This window comes from Melanotaenia boesemani, chromosome 16 (genome assembly GCF_017639745.1).
Source record: "Melanotaenia boesemani isolate fMelBoe1 chromosome 16, fMelBoe1.pri, whole genome shotgun sequence".
Classification (NCBI taxonomy): Eukaryota; Metazoa; Chordata; class Actinopteri; order Atheriniformes; family Melanotaeniidae; genus Melanotaenia; species Melanotaenia boesemani.
In genome coordinates, this window is record NC_055697.1 from 9,181,215 (window position 1) to 9,198,795 (window position 17,581).

General features: G+C 38.9%; 1 protein-coding gene across 2 annotated transcripts in view; it reads right to left on the reverse strand.

The window, feature by feature from the left end:
* The window catches only part of vwc2 (von Willebrand factor C domain containing 2), a 39,353-nt gene that overhangs the window by 7,653 nt on the left and 14,119 nt on the right, over positions 1–17,581 (reverse strand). Inside the window, exons 2-4 of one of the 2 annotated variants that reach the window (XM_042010495.1) lie at positions 16,860–16,939; positions 14,302–15,031; positions 12,772–12,901 (exon numbers count right to left, since the gene is read on the reverse strand). In XM_042010495.1, coding sequence (XP_041866429.1) covers positions 12,772–12,901; positions 14,302–14,952 — 781 coding nt within the window. In that variant the 5' untranslated portion in view covers positions 14,953–15,031; positions 16,860–16,939. The remainder of the gene's footprint in view (positions 1–12,771; positions 12,902–14,301; positions 15,032–16,859; positions 16,940–17,581) is intronic. The other variant, XM_042010496.1, reaches the window with a different exon arrangement.

Sequence of the window (17,581 nt, forward strand, 5' to 3'; positions counted from 1 at the left end):
CTTATATACTTTTATACACATTTGTTTTAATACATTATTAGCAGCTCCACCTGATGATAAGCTTTGTGACTGCCTTCCTGACTCCTTTTATAATCAACCTCCTCCACAGGGACAGAGCCACAAAACCTCACTAGCCATCACAGATTTGCTCAACTGACAGATTACACTGGGTGACCTTCATTTATTTAAAAACAAAACTAAAAAAACTACAGATTCATATATAAAAGTTGATTAATTTTCAAACTCTTTCTCTCGGCTGAGACAAAAGAATAATTTGAAGTTAATACATTTTGACTATTATTCCAATGAATATTGAGGGAAAAAACACCTAACAAGCAGCCTAAAGGCAAAAACCATTCAGAAGCCCAGCAGTGAAGTAATTGTTAAGACATAATGTGAATATTATCTTCATTATTGTGACCTTTCCCAACTATAATCAAAACAGCGAGAGCCTGTAACAGAAAATGGCCTCATAAAATTATGGGATCTGATGAAAGGATGACACAAAAGGGAAAATATGACAAAAAAGAGAAATCTTCTTTGGATGTCTTAGCGCCCTATTTTCTGCTTCTAAATTATCTAAATATATAAAATCACAGTCAAATTTAATTATTATTCTTGATTAGGTCATGATTACTGTCATGTACTATATAACAGGCACAAAATTCTCTAATACTGTCATGTTTGATGTAATATAAAGCTGTTAAATATTTTACTATGTTAATTAAAATTTAAAAGCACAACTTTAACCCCAAACAATCATTTCCCAATCATGGACAGGGAGCAGCAGAAGAATATGAAGACAATAAGATTTTGATGCTAAAAAACCTCTAAACTCTATTGTCTGTCTGCGGTTTTCTTAGTGTTGAAAATCATATTTCAATGGGCTTTAGTTGGATGCAGGTAAAGAGTCCTGCAGAGACCAAAAGCTGTGTCAGCCATTGGGTTGCCAGATTTGGATTAGTGTACATTAAAACAAAGTACCTACACAACTCTAATAAATAATGAACTCTGCATCTAAACACAGTTATGAAACAGGCACATGAAGCATGCAATAATACCCAGTTTATATTTGTCATTATCACTGGAGACTTTGCAGCTGTGTTATCTATACAATGTGCACTAATGCACCCTCAGGTAATCACAGAAGCAGGCTTTTCAACTATGACAAGAGGCTTGGCCCCCTTCTCTTTAGCCCGCAGGATGCTGCATCCATGATTTTCAAAGAGGGATTTCAGATTTTTCGTCATCAGAGGACAGGAGTTTTCCACCTTGCCTCAGTTCATTTGCAATGAGCCCAGAGTATGCAGCAGCATTGGTAAATGTATGTCCTCATAAATCTTAATATTCATTCATTCTCTGTACCGCTTGTTCCATTACGGGTCGCTGGTAAGCTGGAGCCTATCCCAGCATTAACAGGTGAGAGGCAGGGTACACCCTGAACAGGTCACCTGTCCATCGCAGGGCCAAAAAAACAATTAACCTAACATGCATGTCTTTGGACGGTGGGAGGAAGCCAGAGTACCCGGAGAGAACCCACACATACACAGGGAGAACATGCAAACTCCACATAGAAAGGCCACTGCCCTTAAGGTTCAAACCCCCCCCCCCCCAGCCAAGATTCGAACCAGCGACTTCCTTTGCTTTGAGGCTGTGGTGCAAATCACCACACCACCGTGCAGCCTTAAATCTTAATATTAGTGATTAAAGTTGTCTTCACATTACAGCTAGTACTATGTAGTAAGTGCAAGGCAATTTAGGTTTTGTTTAAACAGAAAAAAAAAAGGTGACAACGCCAACTGGAATAATACTGGAGTAATAAGACAAGTAAAAAGACATATTTTTTTTAACAATAAAGCAAACAAGTGCCCCATGGCATTATATCATATATTAGTATAACTAGATAAGTATTACTGGCTATTTTCCAGTGTTAGAGGTTTGTCATTAGCTTTGCTATTACATGGGTCACATGTGTTTAATGGTACCAAATCTCATTGGGTGTTTCTCATCATCAGATTATTGACACTAAAAGTAACACATACAATTTTTTTCTATGTTTCTTTTTATTGGGTTGGAAAATATGGGATTTTTTTTTACGTAATTTGTCACAAATATCTACATCCTAGAAGAAAGTCTGTCTACTGCAAACGATTTTAAGCTTTTCTTCATTTTAAAATTTAAAAATGGAAATAAAAATGTAGCTCTTCAAAAATGACAACACATTTTCTATAGTAGATATTTCTCAAAAATTTTCTTTATTTAAAAGGTCTAGCAACATTTGCAGCTCTACATGAGTTTTATTCACCTGGGCTTAGGAAAAAATGGCTCATAGATGACAGTTGTGGATAAGACAGTTCGGATTGGAAAGGCTGCAGACCCCTGCACTAAACACATAAACAGATTTAGCAGCAGTTTTATCTTTAAAAAGCAACAGTTAAAATATTTCTTAATGAATAAAAACAAATATTTATGACAAGAAACAATGAAATGTTCAGGATTTACTAAGTAAAAGGTAAAAAGTCAGCAGGATGAATTTAAGCTGTGAAGCTGCTTCCTTCTAAACACAGAAGGAACAATATGTGATGAATATCAGCATCAGGTGAACAGACAGAAAGCAGGATTAGAATCTCACAGCTTCTAGATGGTGAGGAGAGAGAAATATTCACAACATGCACAATAGATTTCCATCCATGCACCGTTCGTGCCTCATTATTCAGATCGCTTGCCTATAAATTCTCAATTGCATTGTTAGCTTGACTGTTTAACTTAACCTCATGCGCCTGTACCTTCCTCTACCGGGAGTTAAAGGGTGAACATCCGGTTTTACGGGTGTAATGTCAGGTCTGTAAATGTAACTGTGGTATCCACAGAAAGTCCAGAATCTCAGCTAACAACAGACCAAGACCAGGTACAAAAAGTCCAAAAAATATGTAAACACAAATCATGGCTCCCTGTGTCCACCCAACAGCATGAACATAGACAAACGTCTCCTCTACTGAAAGCGCACATCTCACAGATTCCACAGCTGGAAGTTTAATCTCGCTGTGACCAAGATTCACCGAACCAGAGGCAAAAGAAGGCCCGATATATGCTTCACGTTTGTAAAACATAGTCAGAAAATGTCTTACTTTTACTGTCTTGCCTCAAAACCTATATCCACCAGAAGAAAACCGCATTTGGTTAAATGGAAAAAAAATACAGGTAAAACTATGGTTTAAAAAAAAAAAATAAAAAAAAATTCTGTGGTACATTTGGTTCTATTTCTTATAGACTTTTCTTGGAGTACACTTAGCAAAACTTTCCTTCTTTTGGGAGCCTTCTAAACACAAAGACAAGAAAACAGTGCAAAACAAAATTACATAAATGTTTAAACACAGTTTAATTGCTGTGATGACAAATTCATCTTTCATTGAAAAACTCTATTACATTTTTTGGGGGGTATTTTTCATAAAAGTGTAAGAAAAGGTGCTTAAATCTAGAATTAAGCTCATTAGAACAATCATTATTTGTACTTTTTTTTAATTAACAGCCAGAAGGATAATGTTGGTTGAATATTAATTCAATTACAATTAAGCATGATCATAGCCAAAGTAACAAAAGATAGTAAGAGTATGTAAGGGGCATGAGGTCTACTGAACAGAACTGTGGCAATATCTAATTTTCACTACACAGGTTATAATGACAACTTTATTATGGTAAGAAACTTGATAATTATTGCTTTCCGACTTATTCATTTTTCTATTTTGGGTATGTGTCTCGTAATCCGACAACTGAACTGAAGTCAAATGAACAAAGCTGAGGGACTTTTACAACAAAACTGTCCAAAAATCAAACTGCATTCAATTATTTTTTATTTTATCAGCTAAAACCAAATCCCAGTATTATTATATGTATATTATTAACACAATATCTTGATTTCATTCTTGTCAAATGAGAATCTTTCAAAAAAGAACACTATTTGCTATACTTCAAATAGTACTTCACAATCCATCTGTACAGACAGAGTGCAATGAAAGATCCTTTAAATAGACAAACTGCGTCATTTTATCTTTATATATACAGCTTCCTTTTAAGTCTTGTGTTTTATTATGTTTTTCATTACCAAATAAAACCTGTCAGATCTTTAAAGTCCCGTATGAATCATCCCTCTCTTAATTTAAACGAGTCTGTATCTCTCTAAACAAGCAGGCTACCATGTCTTGTGCTGCTCTATTTGAAGTGATTTTGGCTCCAGTTCAGACTGTTTATCACACCCCCCCCAGATTAGTGTTGACCCTAATGTCTGAGTCTTGAAGAGCACCATTTGTTTCCTCATGCGTTGCCAAGGCGATGCTCAGCAAGAGCAAAGGCAAAGTGGGATGGAGCTGCGGCAGAGGTGCCGGAGAGAGAGACTTCTTCAGCATTGATTTTTGCTCCTGAGCATTCCTCAAAAGTAGATGCAGCAGGGAAAAATCTGCAAGACTTCCATGCCTTTACCTAAATGCCAAAAACAGGATTTCCACTATGTCTGAGGCTTAAAAACTAAGAAAAAGAAAATACTCCTTGGCTCACACTCACTAGAAGCTCTCTCTATGAATTAATATTGTTAAATTAAACTTTACGACAGTAAGCGAATGATAGTCACAAACTTTAGAGGGTATGAAACCATTTAATTGCAATGTGTTCCAGTGCTTGAAGATAATGACTAAAAAATGATGAGAACCTGCCTCCATTCACAGCTGGTCTTTGATATTCATGAACAACTGTCTGGGGTGGATGTTAGCGATACCTCTTACTTTCATCTTCCTCCCCTGGCTCTTTCCCAAGTGTCTCCTTGCATACAAGCAACACATCTGAGGCAGGGTGCTCTGCCATAAGCATTGATTTTGCATGCCTGAAAAGGCCAAGATAATGCCCGCGCATAATTGATGAACTTATCAAACATTGAAATACTTCACTGTGATTTATATCAGCAATGTGGAATATGGGAAGGAGTGAGGATACAAGGTAGAAAGGGCGACTTGTTGAATTACTTTTTTGTTTTTCCCCTGTTAACCCAATCTTTTAATGCAGTTTGATCAAAAATCTGTCCTTTTCAGAGCTTTTTATAGTTCTCTCTGCACACTTTTAAACTCTATGACTCTATTTCCTTTCCTTTTTGGTGGCATTACCCATCTGGATGAGGATTTAATCCTTTCCCATTAACAAGCTGAGCTTTGATGTGACACTTTGAAGGCATCAGGGATCCTTGGAGGTCTTAACATCTGCCCACACTCAAACAACATCTGCAGACAAGACAAACAACAGAACCAGAGGAAGAGCTCTCTGATGGCCCTGAGTAACCTTTTTATGGGTATTTCATCACTTTGCCGCTGTCTCATATTGAGCACTGTATGATCAAAAGTGCTGATGAGATAGAAGTTGACAATCAATGGTCCTCACCGTTTAAAATCACAGTGGTTCAAATACCTGGCAAAGAAGCATCATGAATAAAAGACCAAGTGAAATCTGATGTATAATCACTGTGACATTGATAGGAGCTGAGGGATAAACAGTATTATGGTTAGGAGTGATGTCTCATTTACTCCTGTTTACATCCAATTAATATATCCTCTAGCTATCTCATGAGGTATAACCTTTGGTATTTATCTTTTCACATGTTGCTCATTACATTTATGTGTCAAGTCTTGTGTGAAATGAAATGCAAATAAAATCAGGTAGCAATTACAGATTCAAAGGGAATACGTTTTTGGTTATTCGCTGGCCGACATCTCCATTTTCTCCAACACTCTGACACTTAGAAAGATTATTTTGAGATTGATGAGGGTGTTTACACTTCATGGTTACACTGTCACATCCCTGCTAGCCGCATACACAGATATCACAGCCAGACATATTCCTCATCCAGTAAGAGGTTGGAAAACACATTCTGTTACAGTCACAACTCAGCTTCATTAACAGCTCAAGCTTTGGTATTCATAACTAAGCAAATGATAAATCAACACCAGCAGGACTGAGAGAAATTAAGAAGCAACATTAAATGATTGGTACTGTCCTAAAAATACATTAAAAATATCACCTGCTGGAGATTTTAAAAACACAATCACTGCACAAATGAGGCATAAATACTGCCAAAGGCTATTTCTACTTCTTCACAAGGACCTCAGTGTTATTGTAGATTTCACTAAAAGAGCATGACACCGGGTTGATGGAGGCTGTATGGCGATGTAGATACAGCCTTCTAATTTTAGCAAAGTAAAAGGAAATAATACGACCAGGTAAAAGAGGGCACTCGTTCTAAAATTTCAAAATCTCCCAATTCCACTAACCCAGCTCACCAAGGTTTTTTACAGAGTTGCATAGCAGGGGAGGCTTTCATTGGATAATCCTATTTCTCCAAATAAAGGGTGTTTATTTTTGTGTATTCGGTGTGTAATTACTGACACCTGGTCATGGTCATGACATACTAATTGCTGAAAAATAGAAACAGTTTAATTACAAAAAAGAAATGTCTTTTTTTCCCCCTTTTTTTTTTTCTTTTTTTTTGGTTAAAACAATCTGAGGAAAAAAACTGAGGGAGAAGTTTGCAAGATATATTTTAAGAAGAGCCATGTAGTCATCAAGCTTATAATTTTGCAACATGACTGGTTGAAAGTCCTAGAACCTAAAGAAAGCTATCCAAATATGGCATCTGACAACATGAGATGAAAAAATGCTGTAAACAGTATTTTTTACCAGGAGACTACAGTTTGCATGTTTTTTGCATATAAGCAGCCACTACAGTCTTTTCGCAGTCAGAGAACTGATCAGTCTAACCTAACACTACAAGTGACTGTGAGAGTGCATGGCTGTTTTTCTCATTTTATGCTTGGCTTTATAAAGGATTGTCAGCCAGGTGAACTCTGCCTCTCACCTGGTGGTAGCTGGCAAAGGTTCCAGGCCCTTTGTGACCCTTAATTGGACAATGTGAGTATGGAAAATGAATGAAGAGGAAGGTTTCTGTGCACTGTCATCAAAGAGTACATACCCAACTAGAATGCTGTGTTCACCCTGTTTTTTTTTTTTTTTTGTTTGTTTTGTTTTGTTTGGCAGAGCCAGACTCTTCAGCAAATTGTACAGTGGTTAACTGTATCAATTGACATGAAAAGATGGATGGAAACTGTTCAGTTTTCTAAAGGGTTAACAGCCCTTTACCAAGACTGAAGAAAGATTGCAGATCTAGGCCAGTGAAAGGGCAAACTTAGGTCTTACGATTTCCAAAGGCAGCAAAATCTCTTAAGTGACACTTTACATCTCAATATGCAAAACTCTGTCATAATGCTTCATCTTTTAAAACAGCACAGAAAACATAATTATATGCATTAAGGGATATGTATGCACACAGATTTTCTTTTGTATTATCACTACACTTCTCTATGACAATGTGTATCAGGCGACACAATTATTAATTTTTCATATTATTTACGATATCAGTATCAAATATAGTGCATCCCTAAAAGTAACTTTGTTGTGGACTTTTTTTGTACTTGATGAGCCCAGTAAAACTAATGTACATAAATGAGATCACTTAGATGTGGTTAGCTTACATTTTGCACAAGTCTGTTATGAAACTCTGAACCATGAAATAGCATTTTATAATCAAGTTTTATCATTACTGATTCCACATGAATTTACAAACATTAGTGTTGATATTGGTAGCATTTTATCAATTTTATGACCAGTAACATATGAATCCTTTTCTATCAGAGTGGTAGCTTTATGGGCTCGACACACAGGAGGGTGACCAACTACAGACCTCAAGACTGATCCAGATAAATCCAGGACTTATGTTCGGACAAATACTCCCTGGTACCACACGGCTGCCTTTTTATTGATGTCGCTATGATCTTTGCGTAAAGTATGGAAAAGTCAGATCCAGCTAAAATGATCTATTTTCCACGCTGAAAGTGTTTTCAGACTGCGCAGTATAGCCTGCTGTCATTGGTCAATTAGTGAAGCCCCTTGCTGATTGGTTGTAGTGCCATGCGACAGCAACAAAAATTGAACATTTTTCTGTTTCCTTTTGTCGCGTCGCTAGCCCCCGTGTACACGTCTACATGAACGAGTGCAACGTTTCACATGCACGAATGTTGCCTGTTGCTTGGCTGGAAGAGAGCAGCAATTTTCGCCTCATCGCTCAAGTTCTATAGGAAATGATAGAGAAGGCGCGACATCGCCTCTCATGTGTCGAGCCCATTAGAGCTGAAGCTTGTTTTGGCCATTAAAAGCTAGCAATTCTTTGGCTGTAAATCAGATTTGTTTCCAGTAAGGGTTGACTTCTGCCAAGGCTGTACCTAGTCACAGATTTGGTTTATAACTTTTATGGGCAGAATTACTTGGCACAGCCGAGGTGTTGATTGGGTCTCTGCTTTTTGCAGATGATGTGGTTCTGTTGGCTTCATCGGGTCGTGGTCTTCAGCTCTCGTTGGAGCGATTCGCTGCAGATGTCGGCCAGGGAAAAAAGCCAAGTGTAGAGCGGCTGGGTTGAGGATTAGCACCTCCAAATCTGAAACCATGCTCCTGGACCGGGATAGGTGGACTGTTTTCTCCAGGTCAGGAATGAGGTCCTGCCCCAGTTGGAGGAGTTAAAGTATCTTGGGGTCACAAGTGAGTGAAGGAAGGAGCGGAAGATCGACAGGCGGATTGGTGCGATGTCTGCAGTGATGCAGACTCTGCATCGGTCTGTCGTGGTGAAGAGGGAACTGAGCCAAAAGACAAAGCTCTCGATTTACTGGTTGATCTAAGTTCTTACCCTCATCTATAGTCACGAGCTGTGGGTAGTGACTGAAAGAACAAGATCACGAATACAAGCAGCTGAAATGAGTTTTCTCTGCAGGGTGGCTTGCAAATGGGGCCGGGAAGAGGAAAGTCTGGGCTTCCGTAATTAGGCAGCTGCCCCTGCGACCCGACCCCAGATCAATAGTATAAAAAGATAAATGGATGGATGGATGGATGGATGTAGCAGGGATGTTCTGGTGCTTTTTCAAATCTAAATGATTGTTTTATTAGTTGTTGCCAGACATTTCTCACACAGGTACAGTTAGTTTTTTACTGTGATTTTGCTAGTATTTTACATTTTCTAATTCAAAATAATGTATGAACCTCCACAATGTACACAGAGTTCTCCCTGCCAGCATAGTGGCTGCACACGAACATGTAGAAACAGTTCCCAGCTGATAGAAACAAAATAAACAGTATAGGTCACAATTTAAATTTCAAAATCCTTTCTTTCTTTCTTTCTTTCTCCCTTCCTTCCTTCCTTCCTTCCTTCCTTCCTTTCTCCCTTCCTTTCTCCCTTCCTTCCTTCCTTCCTTCCTTCCTTCCTTCCTTCCTTCCTTCCTTCCTTTCTCCCTTCCTTTCTCCCTTCCTTCCTTCCTTACATCCATGTAGTCAGTATATTCTTTTGAAACAAAAAATGTAAAAAAAAAAAAAAAATAGAAAAAATTGGATGACAATTGCAGAACCAATTGTAACCAAGATAAATGCATTCAAAATGCAACATCTCCGTCCTTTGTAGCATGTGCACTTAGCATGAGCATTTGTGCATAGCCGCTGGACTGATAATTCATAGATGGCCAACAGTTTATTCCATCTGTGGACACTTGCTCTTCTAACTAATGAGTCAAGTCGACTATTTTATTCCAATATATTACTTTCTGCTGTCAGTATTTATCCAAAGTAAAGTTAGGGTTAAAATTATAATTATGAGTGCAGTTGGGATGGAAATGGTAGCGTTAATAAGTGTGCACCAGAACTAACTATATTCATGTATAAATTTGCATGATTTCATTTTCTACAAGCCATCTTCTTTATTGCAATAATATCATGCTCACTGTGATCTTATCTGTCCATCACTTAGTAGTATTGTCACAAAGAAAACAAAGAACAGTCTATTTTTCCAGTTTCTCTTTTATGATTGCAGTATATGTGGGGAGTGGTGCAGAGATATAATGATAACACAGTTAATGCCGATCAATTGCTTCAGTTTTTATCACATACAGAGTGACAGGGAGGATTTCTCTCCCTGTACTGTCCTTCACGCTTGTGCCAGCTGCATCACAAGATTAAAACATAACACGATATTCAAACACTGTCTGAATGCAAACATAACACAAAAGTGAAACACATGACAAAATTAATTAAATAGCAATCACAGAAGGGCACACTCCCACTGAATATACATTTCCTATGAGTCTTTACAGTCTTTGCAGCACTCCAAATGTGCCAATACATTTTTTTTTAAACTGGTTGATTCTCTGTCAGTTCTTTAATCAATATATTTATTCACTGCCAGTGAGATTTTGTCAGACATCAGCTTAGATTTTATAGTTTTGTCTAATGTCGTCTGGGAGATCATCAGGAACAAAATTAATGACAGGATGGCGCTTACTTTTTTAAAAAAAATAAAGAATGTAATTTTATCTGTAGAAACCTCTTCAGAGTAGGCTATGAGTCAAGGATCAGTTATCATTGTGATCAGTAGGTTTAAACACAGCCAACTTCATGACTTTGGAAACCTTGACTTTCAGCTCGCTACACCTCCGATCTCAAGATTTTGTTGTCCTTTTTGTTGCGTGATAAATCACACTGAAAGTTTATAGAATGTTGTTTCTCAGAGTTAAATAGTAGATTCAACTCATTTTATACAGTACTTGAGTAGATAATTAGATTATATTTAACTCATGATTTTACTCGAGCAGTGAGTGACCACAGATGGAATAAACTGTCTGTAAATCATAGTTCGGCTGAAAGCTCTGAAGATTATGTGTCAATTAAAAATATATGATTAAATAAATTTAGTTACACTTAAAATCTTGCTGACTCTGAATTTAATTTCAGTTCAGCTACCAACCTTCCCCTAAACCAAGCAACATTTTTTTGAGCTAGACCGTGGTAAAACATGAACAAAGCCTGCAGCTAGCCCCACCCCCCGCCACACACACCACGCACACAACTCTGTCCAAACGCCTGCAAAGAGTTTGCAGATTTAATTTTGAGTTTCAAAAATAAAAAAGCTGCATGATGCCATCCAGGGCAAAATTCTAGGAAGCTTCTCCAAAGTCAAAGAAATTGTTACAAAACTCTTCATACAGTCTCTCTGAAAATCCTTCTTTAACCACAGAATCTCAAAATACATCCGTAATCCATGTATTTCTATATGTCGGGGTGTTAGTTGTGGTCAGGTAACTTGGTGTCTTTGATGTGTTTATAGAATGGTAATGTGTGGTAATCTTATGGTAATACAGACGGATGCCATCTTAAAATGGAAAATCCTTATCGGGTGAATGAGCCCACAGATTTGGTGGGAACTTTTGGAATACAGATGCATGCACTCCTCTGTCTGCTACATCTCTGCACATGCTGTATTGCATCCATGTGTGTCTAACAGACTGATGAATTTTCAAATTTGAACTCATTAAGTCCACTGAGCATTTCAGTAGGAAAGATGGAGCACTGCCTAAAGTCTGTACAAAGCATTTTCTCAGCGTGATCAATATGTGCATATGTAAAAAGTTGGTGAACAGCAAAAAAAAAAAAAAAAAAAAAGGAACAAAAGACCAACATGTATTCCCCAAGATTACAGCAGGCAAATATTAATAGAGAGAGTAATGCACCATGACTACCAATTTTTCCAACCTGTTATCAGTGGAGGTTGTGAGACAGGGTTTTAATTTGGAAGTGAGCAGCATCTGATTAATAACTAGTCATGAGATTTCATTATATGTAGACGCTAATGTTCTATGAGTTTAAAATTAATTATCCTAATGTGATATTTTGGGTGTAATTAAAATTAACTGAGCAGATGGTAGTCATTCGCTAAATAATGCATTCAGAGAGTATTTTGTTTATTTAACCCACTCATTTTTACTGATACATGAGGATAAGGCTTTATATATGACAGTTTGAAATTCATATTTTTCATTAATCATTTAAGATGTAAAGGTTTCAACAAACAGCATGAAAAGAAAAATATGTTGCTTGCAAACATATTACTCAAAATTGGCATTAGCAATTCTGTCATCTAGTCTGTGGCTCATACAGACGAAACATTCTTTACGTAGAGCAGGGATTTTTTCTTCATGCAAATAATTTGTCCTTGTTTATATAAAAGCCTGCACGGCTTTAAGATTCCAAGTCAGACATACATATCGCAAGTCATCATTCTTTTTGCTGAAGGAAGCAGTGTTGCTGACATTGCCATGTTGCATTACGCTCACACCAAGAAAACAAGGGGACACAATCTAGGACATGCTGTCGGGAATCATCCAAAGCAACTTCAGTTAATCGACTCTGAGATGCAGAATTCCTCCTTCTTAACCAAAGCTCTCAAACCAAAGGGATCATAAAGTAAATGAAAAATAAAAGAGTACATAATGCAAAAACACCTCTATAGCAGCTTGTGTCTAATTCACCATCAAGACTGAAAATGACACCTGAGCCTATTGTTTAAACAAAAACAGGCCAGGGTTGCATAACACTAGCCATATTTTTTAAAAAACTTAATTAAAATAAATACAACCCTCAATGGCAAGATATTGCACACTCCATAGTGCATGCTGCGTGCCCCCTGTCAACAAAATGAATGTTATGCTACCTTGCCCTCATTTGTTTTAGTTGAGGTGCCCTTAAGCAAAAACATTTGATCCTGTTGTATGCTGTTGGAGCAAGCCAGCAGCCACAAATAGGACACTTGTTGTACTGGAATCAACTATTCACCACAGCTTTGTTGAAAGAAACGGCTTCCACGCTCACCGCTTTTGCAGATGGGACAGCACTGATCCGGCTCGTACTCTGGGTCCACACATTCTGTCTGAGGACAGGCAGCCACAGAGCACAGCACCTCTCCGCTTGGCTCACACCGACACTTCTCACATGGAGACACCTGTATTATGGAGAACATAAAGCAGTAATTAACACCCTCATAAAAAGTTAACGCATAGAAACACATAAAAACAAACAAACAGAACCTTTGCCTCTTAATTAATTTCTTGCTATCTCTGGCTCTACGTTCGTTGCATTGTCTGTTTTGCTACAGTTAAGTCTTTCTAAGACTATCTCTGTATCCCAAACACACACACATACACACATTCAGTCATAATGCTTTATACAAGACTTCTGTCTAGCTTGTTTAGGAGAGAGTGCATTCAGTGTCACAAAGCCACATCAATTGGGAAGTCTCAGCTCTCTCAATTTCATCGCCAATGAGCACCTCATTTTAGATTGGGCTGAGTCGAGAATTGAACTCCTCTATTCAATCAGAAGATAAGGAGAAATCAATGGGAATGGGAAACAAAAGAAAGATGCTTCCACTTTTCTCGGTGCGTGAACAGAGTTAGAAATGACATGGCTATCCAAGTGTTCTTGTATGTCTCAAAATAGACCAGATGTGGGGCAAAGGCTGGGTCTAACAGCGCACAGTTTGATTTACATTCAGTGCCTACAACGCCTGTTTCATTTGCAGCCTCTCATAAATACACCTACAGTCTTAACAAGGGAAGAAAGGTTCAGTCTGTCAGCGTTGCTGTACATTGCAGAGGTTTGCACCTCCGCATGGCTCTCCACGGTGAAAAATGGAGTGAGGTAGCACTTAGCACAATGCCCCAGAATGTAGCAATCAAGCATAAAATCCTGCCTGTTGCTTAGTTTCAAAGCACCTCCTCTCCACACAGCTCAAAGGCTGACGTTTGCTTGTGGAAGTGGAGACCTCTGTAAAATTCCCTCAGTGCAGACTTAACAAAGAGCTGTCGGCAACACTGAGTGAGAGGGAGACATTCTATATTAGCTTCAATCTTTTGGTGAGAGACATACATAAAAATGAGCATTAGGTGCTGTTAAATGTATCATCTCATCAGAGAGGGGGAACTAAGACTGTGGTGCAATCCTGAGTTAAGAGTTTCAAAGAAGTGTCAGAAGATAAAAGAGTACAGACCTCGCTGATGTATCTCTGTCTTTCTCAAACGCCCACATGCAGCAGTGTGCTCAACAGAGTTGTAACATTACTGTAAGTGTAACTCTGAATCAACAAACTGAATAGGGAAACACTGCTGAAGCTGCATGGCTAAATTCATCCTCCGGTAATATTCTGCTGTTGTGTGAGGAAAAAAGACAAGTGCTGACCTTTGCCATTATAAATCTGCCTGTGTGCTCGCTCGCATGCTGTAAGGCAAGGTTACCAGTTTCTGTGCAGTGCTTGTGATAAACTCCATTGATGGCGAGGAGTGTTCTGTCAGCACTTCTTTCAAGTTAGAACATATCAAGTAGTGAATGTAGTTAATGGCTCACCTTAAACTCTTCCAGTGAGGCATAGATCTTGCCCCGAAACTCACAGTAGTTCTTTTTCTCCTTGCACAGTGGGCAGCATTGGCTGGTGTCCACTTTGATGCAGCGAGGGTGGACCTTGGGACATTCTGGCTTGGTGCACAGGGGGCCTTCATCTGTGCAGAGGCAAGGGCACGTTGAAGGGCCTGGGGTGAACTGCTCGCCAATGGCAAACACAAAGCCGCTCTCATCCATGCAGCCTTTTCCCCTGTAGTCTGGATAGGCATACTCATCAATGGTGTCCAGAGAGAGAGTGACATCACTGGTGGGGCCCTCATCTATTTGGTTAAGGGTGTCCTGTTCACTCCATAACTCCTGGGACTTACCACCTTTAGATTTCCGTGTTAGGGAGCTGAAGTTTGGCCTGACACGGTTGAAAGCGGTCCTATTGGGTCCAAAATCATTGATTTCCTCTGGTCGCTGCTGAGCAGCATAATCCAACTGCTCCTCAGAGGCCTGCTTGTCCTGATGTCTGTCCTCCCTGGCTTGGGTCAACACCCTTTCTATACGATCTCGGCTCACTGGTAAGGTTGCTATAGGATTACACAGAGTTCCGCTCATCAGGAACCCAAGAACAAAGAGAACTTCTGCTGTCATGGCAACGGAGTGCAGCATCTCTCCCCACCACCAGCGAGGTGGGAAAACACCTTGGCTCACATAACACACTTCACATCTCAGGTGTGAGCCAGTCCATCTGAAAAGAGAAAATTAAGCTGGGGTTATGTGCTCTGTACTTTTTATCCCAAGTGTGAGCTTTGTTTAATTTAGTCTCTAAAACTTGGCAGTTTAATAGCACTGACTTCATCATGTCAAGCAAACATCCCACTGAGTATAATGCAAGCATGTAGCATCAGTGAATTGGATCATCAGGAAAAAGGGTGGTCACAAGGCTGTGTTAGGAAATCGATACTGCTTCATACTGTAACACTTCCCTGCATCAATCAGTCCCTGCAGTGAAAGAGGAAAAGGAAAATAGCCGAGTAGGAACCTGAGACCAACACAACTCTGTATCTCTTACGAATAAAGAATGGGGATCAATGAAGCTTTTTTTATGTATTAGACTCAACTGAACAAAAGGAGAAATTGATTTGAAAACTGAACATAATGTAAATGTAAAGTAGAGTATCACTTTTAAATTAAAGGCAAACCTGCCCCACCTTTGCAAAGAAACCCATAAAATCTCACTTTCTATAGGGTTTTCAGCTATGTGGAGTTCATACACAACAGCCAAATTCAAGCAAAATCCCCAGATCAAGTGCATAGACTGCACATTTTTGAAGAGCTGTAGTCAATGTTTTTGTTTTCGTCTCCTGCTTAACTTGATTTACTGCGGCGTCCTGAAATTCTAATGCCTGCTACGAAGCTTTGCTGTGTTTGGTGGCCTACTTTCGTTCATTTTCCTCACAAAAAATGTTTGGTGCCATCACTGAGCTCCATTTAACATAGTGCAGTCGTTTTGAAATATGTTACTTCTGAGAAAAAGTGACAATAGACCATATTAGCTTAGCCAACATTTCACTGTAAAGTCTCATTTGATCTTGTTTTAGTAGCTTAATAGTTCACCATAATGATTAATATGTCAAAGGAACACAACCAATTTCCAGCAGAGTGATTAGGATTCTTAAAGGGCAACTAAGCATGAAGTAAATAGAAAGCTAATACAATTATGCATGTGGTGATACACAGAGCAACATTAATTCTGTGAATGAATGACAAGAAACCAAAGTCTCTCCATATGTTTTAAGTTGTGTATTTTGATATTCATGAAATTCTGTTGCAGTCTGAGGGGCAGAGGATGACACTGCTGGTACATCAGCGCCATTTGAGTAGCGTTTTTCCCTGCATTACTGTGTTGGAGGCAGAATCCTTGGAGCCGCTGCGGAGCTGAGAGGAAGCAGAGCGAGGTGCATACCGATAACACTGCTGCAGCTGACAGAGAGAGACAGAGATGAGGCCAAGTCTCGTTAGTAAAAGAACCTCATTTGTCGTTTCTCAGTCTCACCTCTCCACCTTAACAGCTGTTACTGGCTGTCACTCTAATACTGCCCCTGCTAAAGCTCCGCCAGGGTCTAGCTCTGGGTGGGCCTCAGGCTAGTTGGCAACAGGGAACAAACTGGCCGCAGCTTCACAACATGTTAAAGGGAAGGCTACAAGATGATCTCTGTTTTGTTCACTGCCAGCAAATCCTATGAAAAACAACACAGATTAATCTGAGCTAATTCAACATCTACCATTTGCCGAGTTATGTCTCAGAGGCCCTTTGTCAGTACAATCAGTAAAAGCTGCTGGTTTCTGTGGAATTTTCCATCTTAATGGTGAGGTTGGTTGTTTGCAGCAGCCTATTGTGTTGCAAATTCATCTCAAAATGTCCCCTGAGTGAGCATGTCAGCGTTGTGTCTTGCTGAAATTCAAGCATGAATCGTAACAAGTTGATGTAATGCATTTCTTCAACTTTACAATTGGCGATAGCATATTCACAAGAGCACTTGGCAAACAAGCCATTCACTGTGCAAGAAAAATACCTTGTTGAGCTCAAATTTGTGCAGCATCTTACTGAGACCACAGCCAGCCGACTGTAGCACTGAGGACTTAGTTTCCAGCTCTGCAGCGAAAGTAGCACAAACATATAACCAAACCTCTTTTCCATACAAACCCAAATATTATGGGAATGTATTTAAACTAGTCACTTACTGCAGTGTTAACTCACGGAAAGATGGGTAATCATGCCTACAGCAAATGTGTGTTTATCCATGGCTGACAATAATCCTCAGCAGCACAAGATTTGCCTGTGATCAACTGCAACAGTCCACATTATTTAAAGCATACAGCCTATTCAGGGGAAATTGCCTGATTTCAGTGTCCTTCTTTTGATGATACCTCAATGAATCAGTGTTATAATTTAATGTGTAAACCCAACCCAACCTGACATGGTCATTGATCAGTTATTACATTCTTAAAGCACCATATGTTTTTATTGTTATGAAAACCAATTCTGCTGTTAAAACTGACATTTTAAAATCTTTTTTTAAAAATAATACATTTTTAAGTTTTGTGTTTTAAAAATGTCTCATAATGACATTTACTGGTTAAAGCCAGGTTTATTTTTTGCATTTAAAAAACATAATTTGGGACTCTTGTACATCATGAAAGATGGAAAATTCAACCCCCTCTCCAAATCACAGAGAGGGTGCACCGTCACCTCGCAGACAGAGAAAGTTTGTCTTTTTCTGGGTGGTTGTGTTTT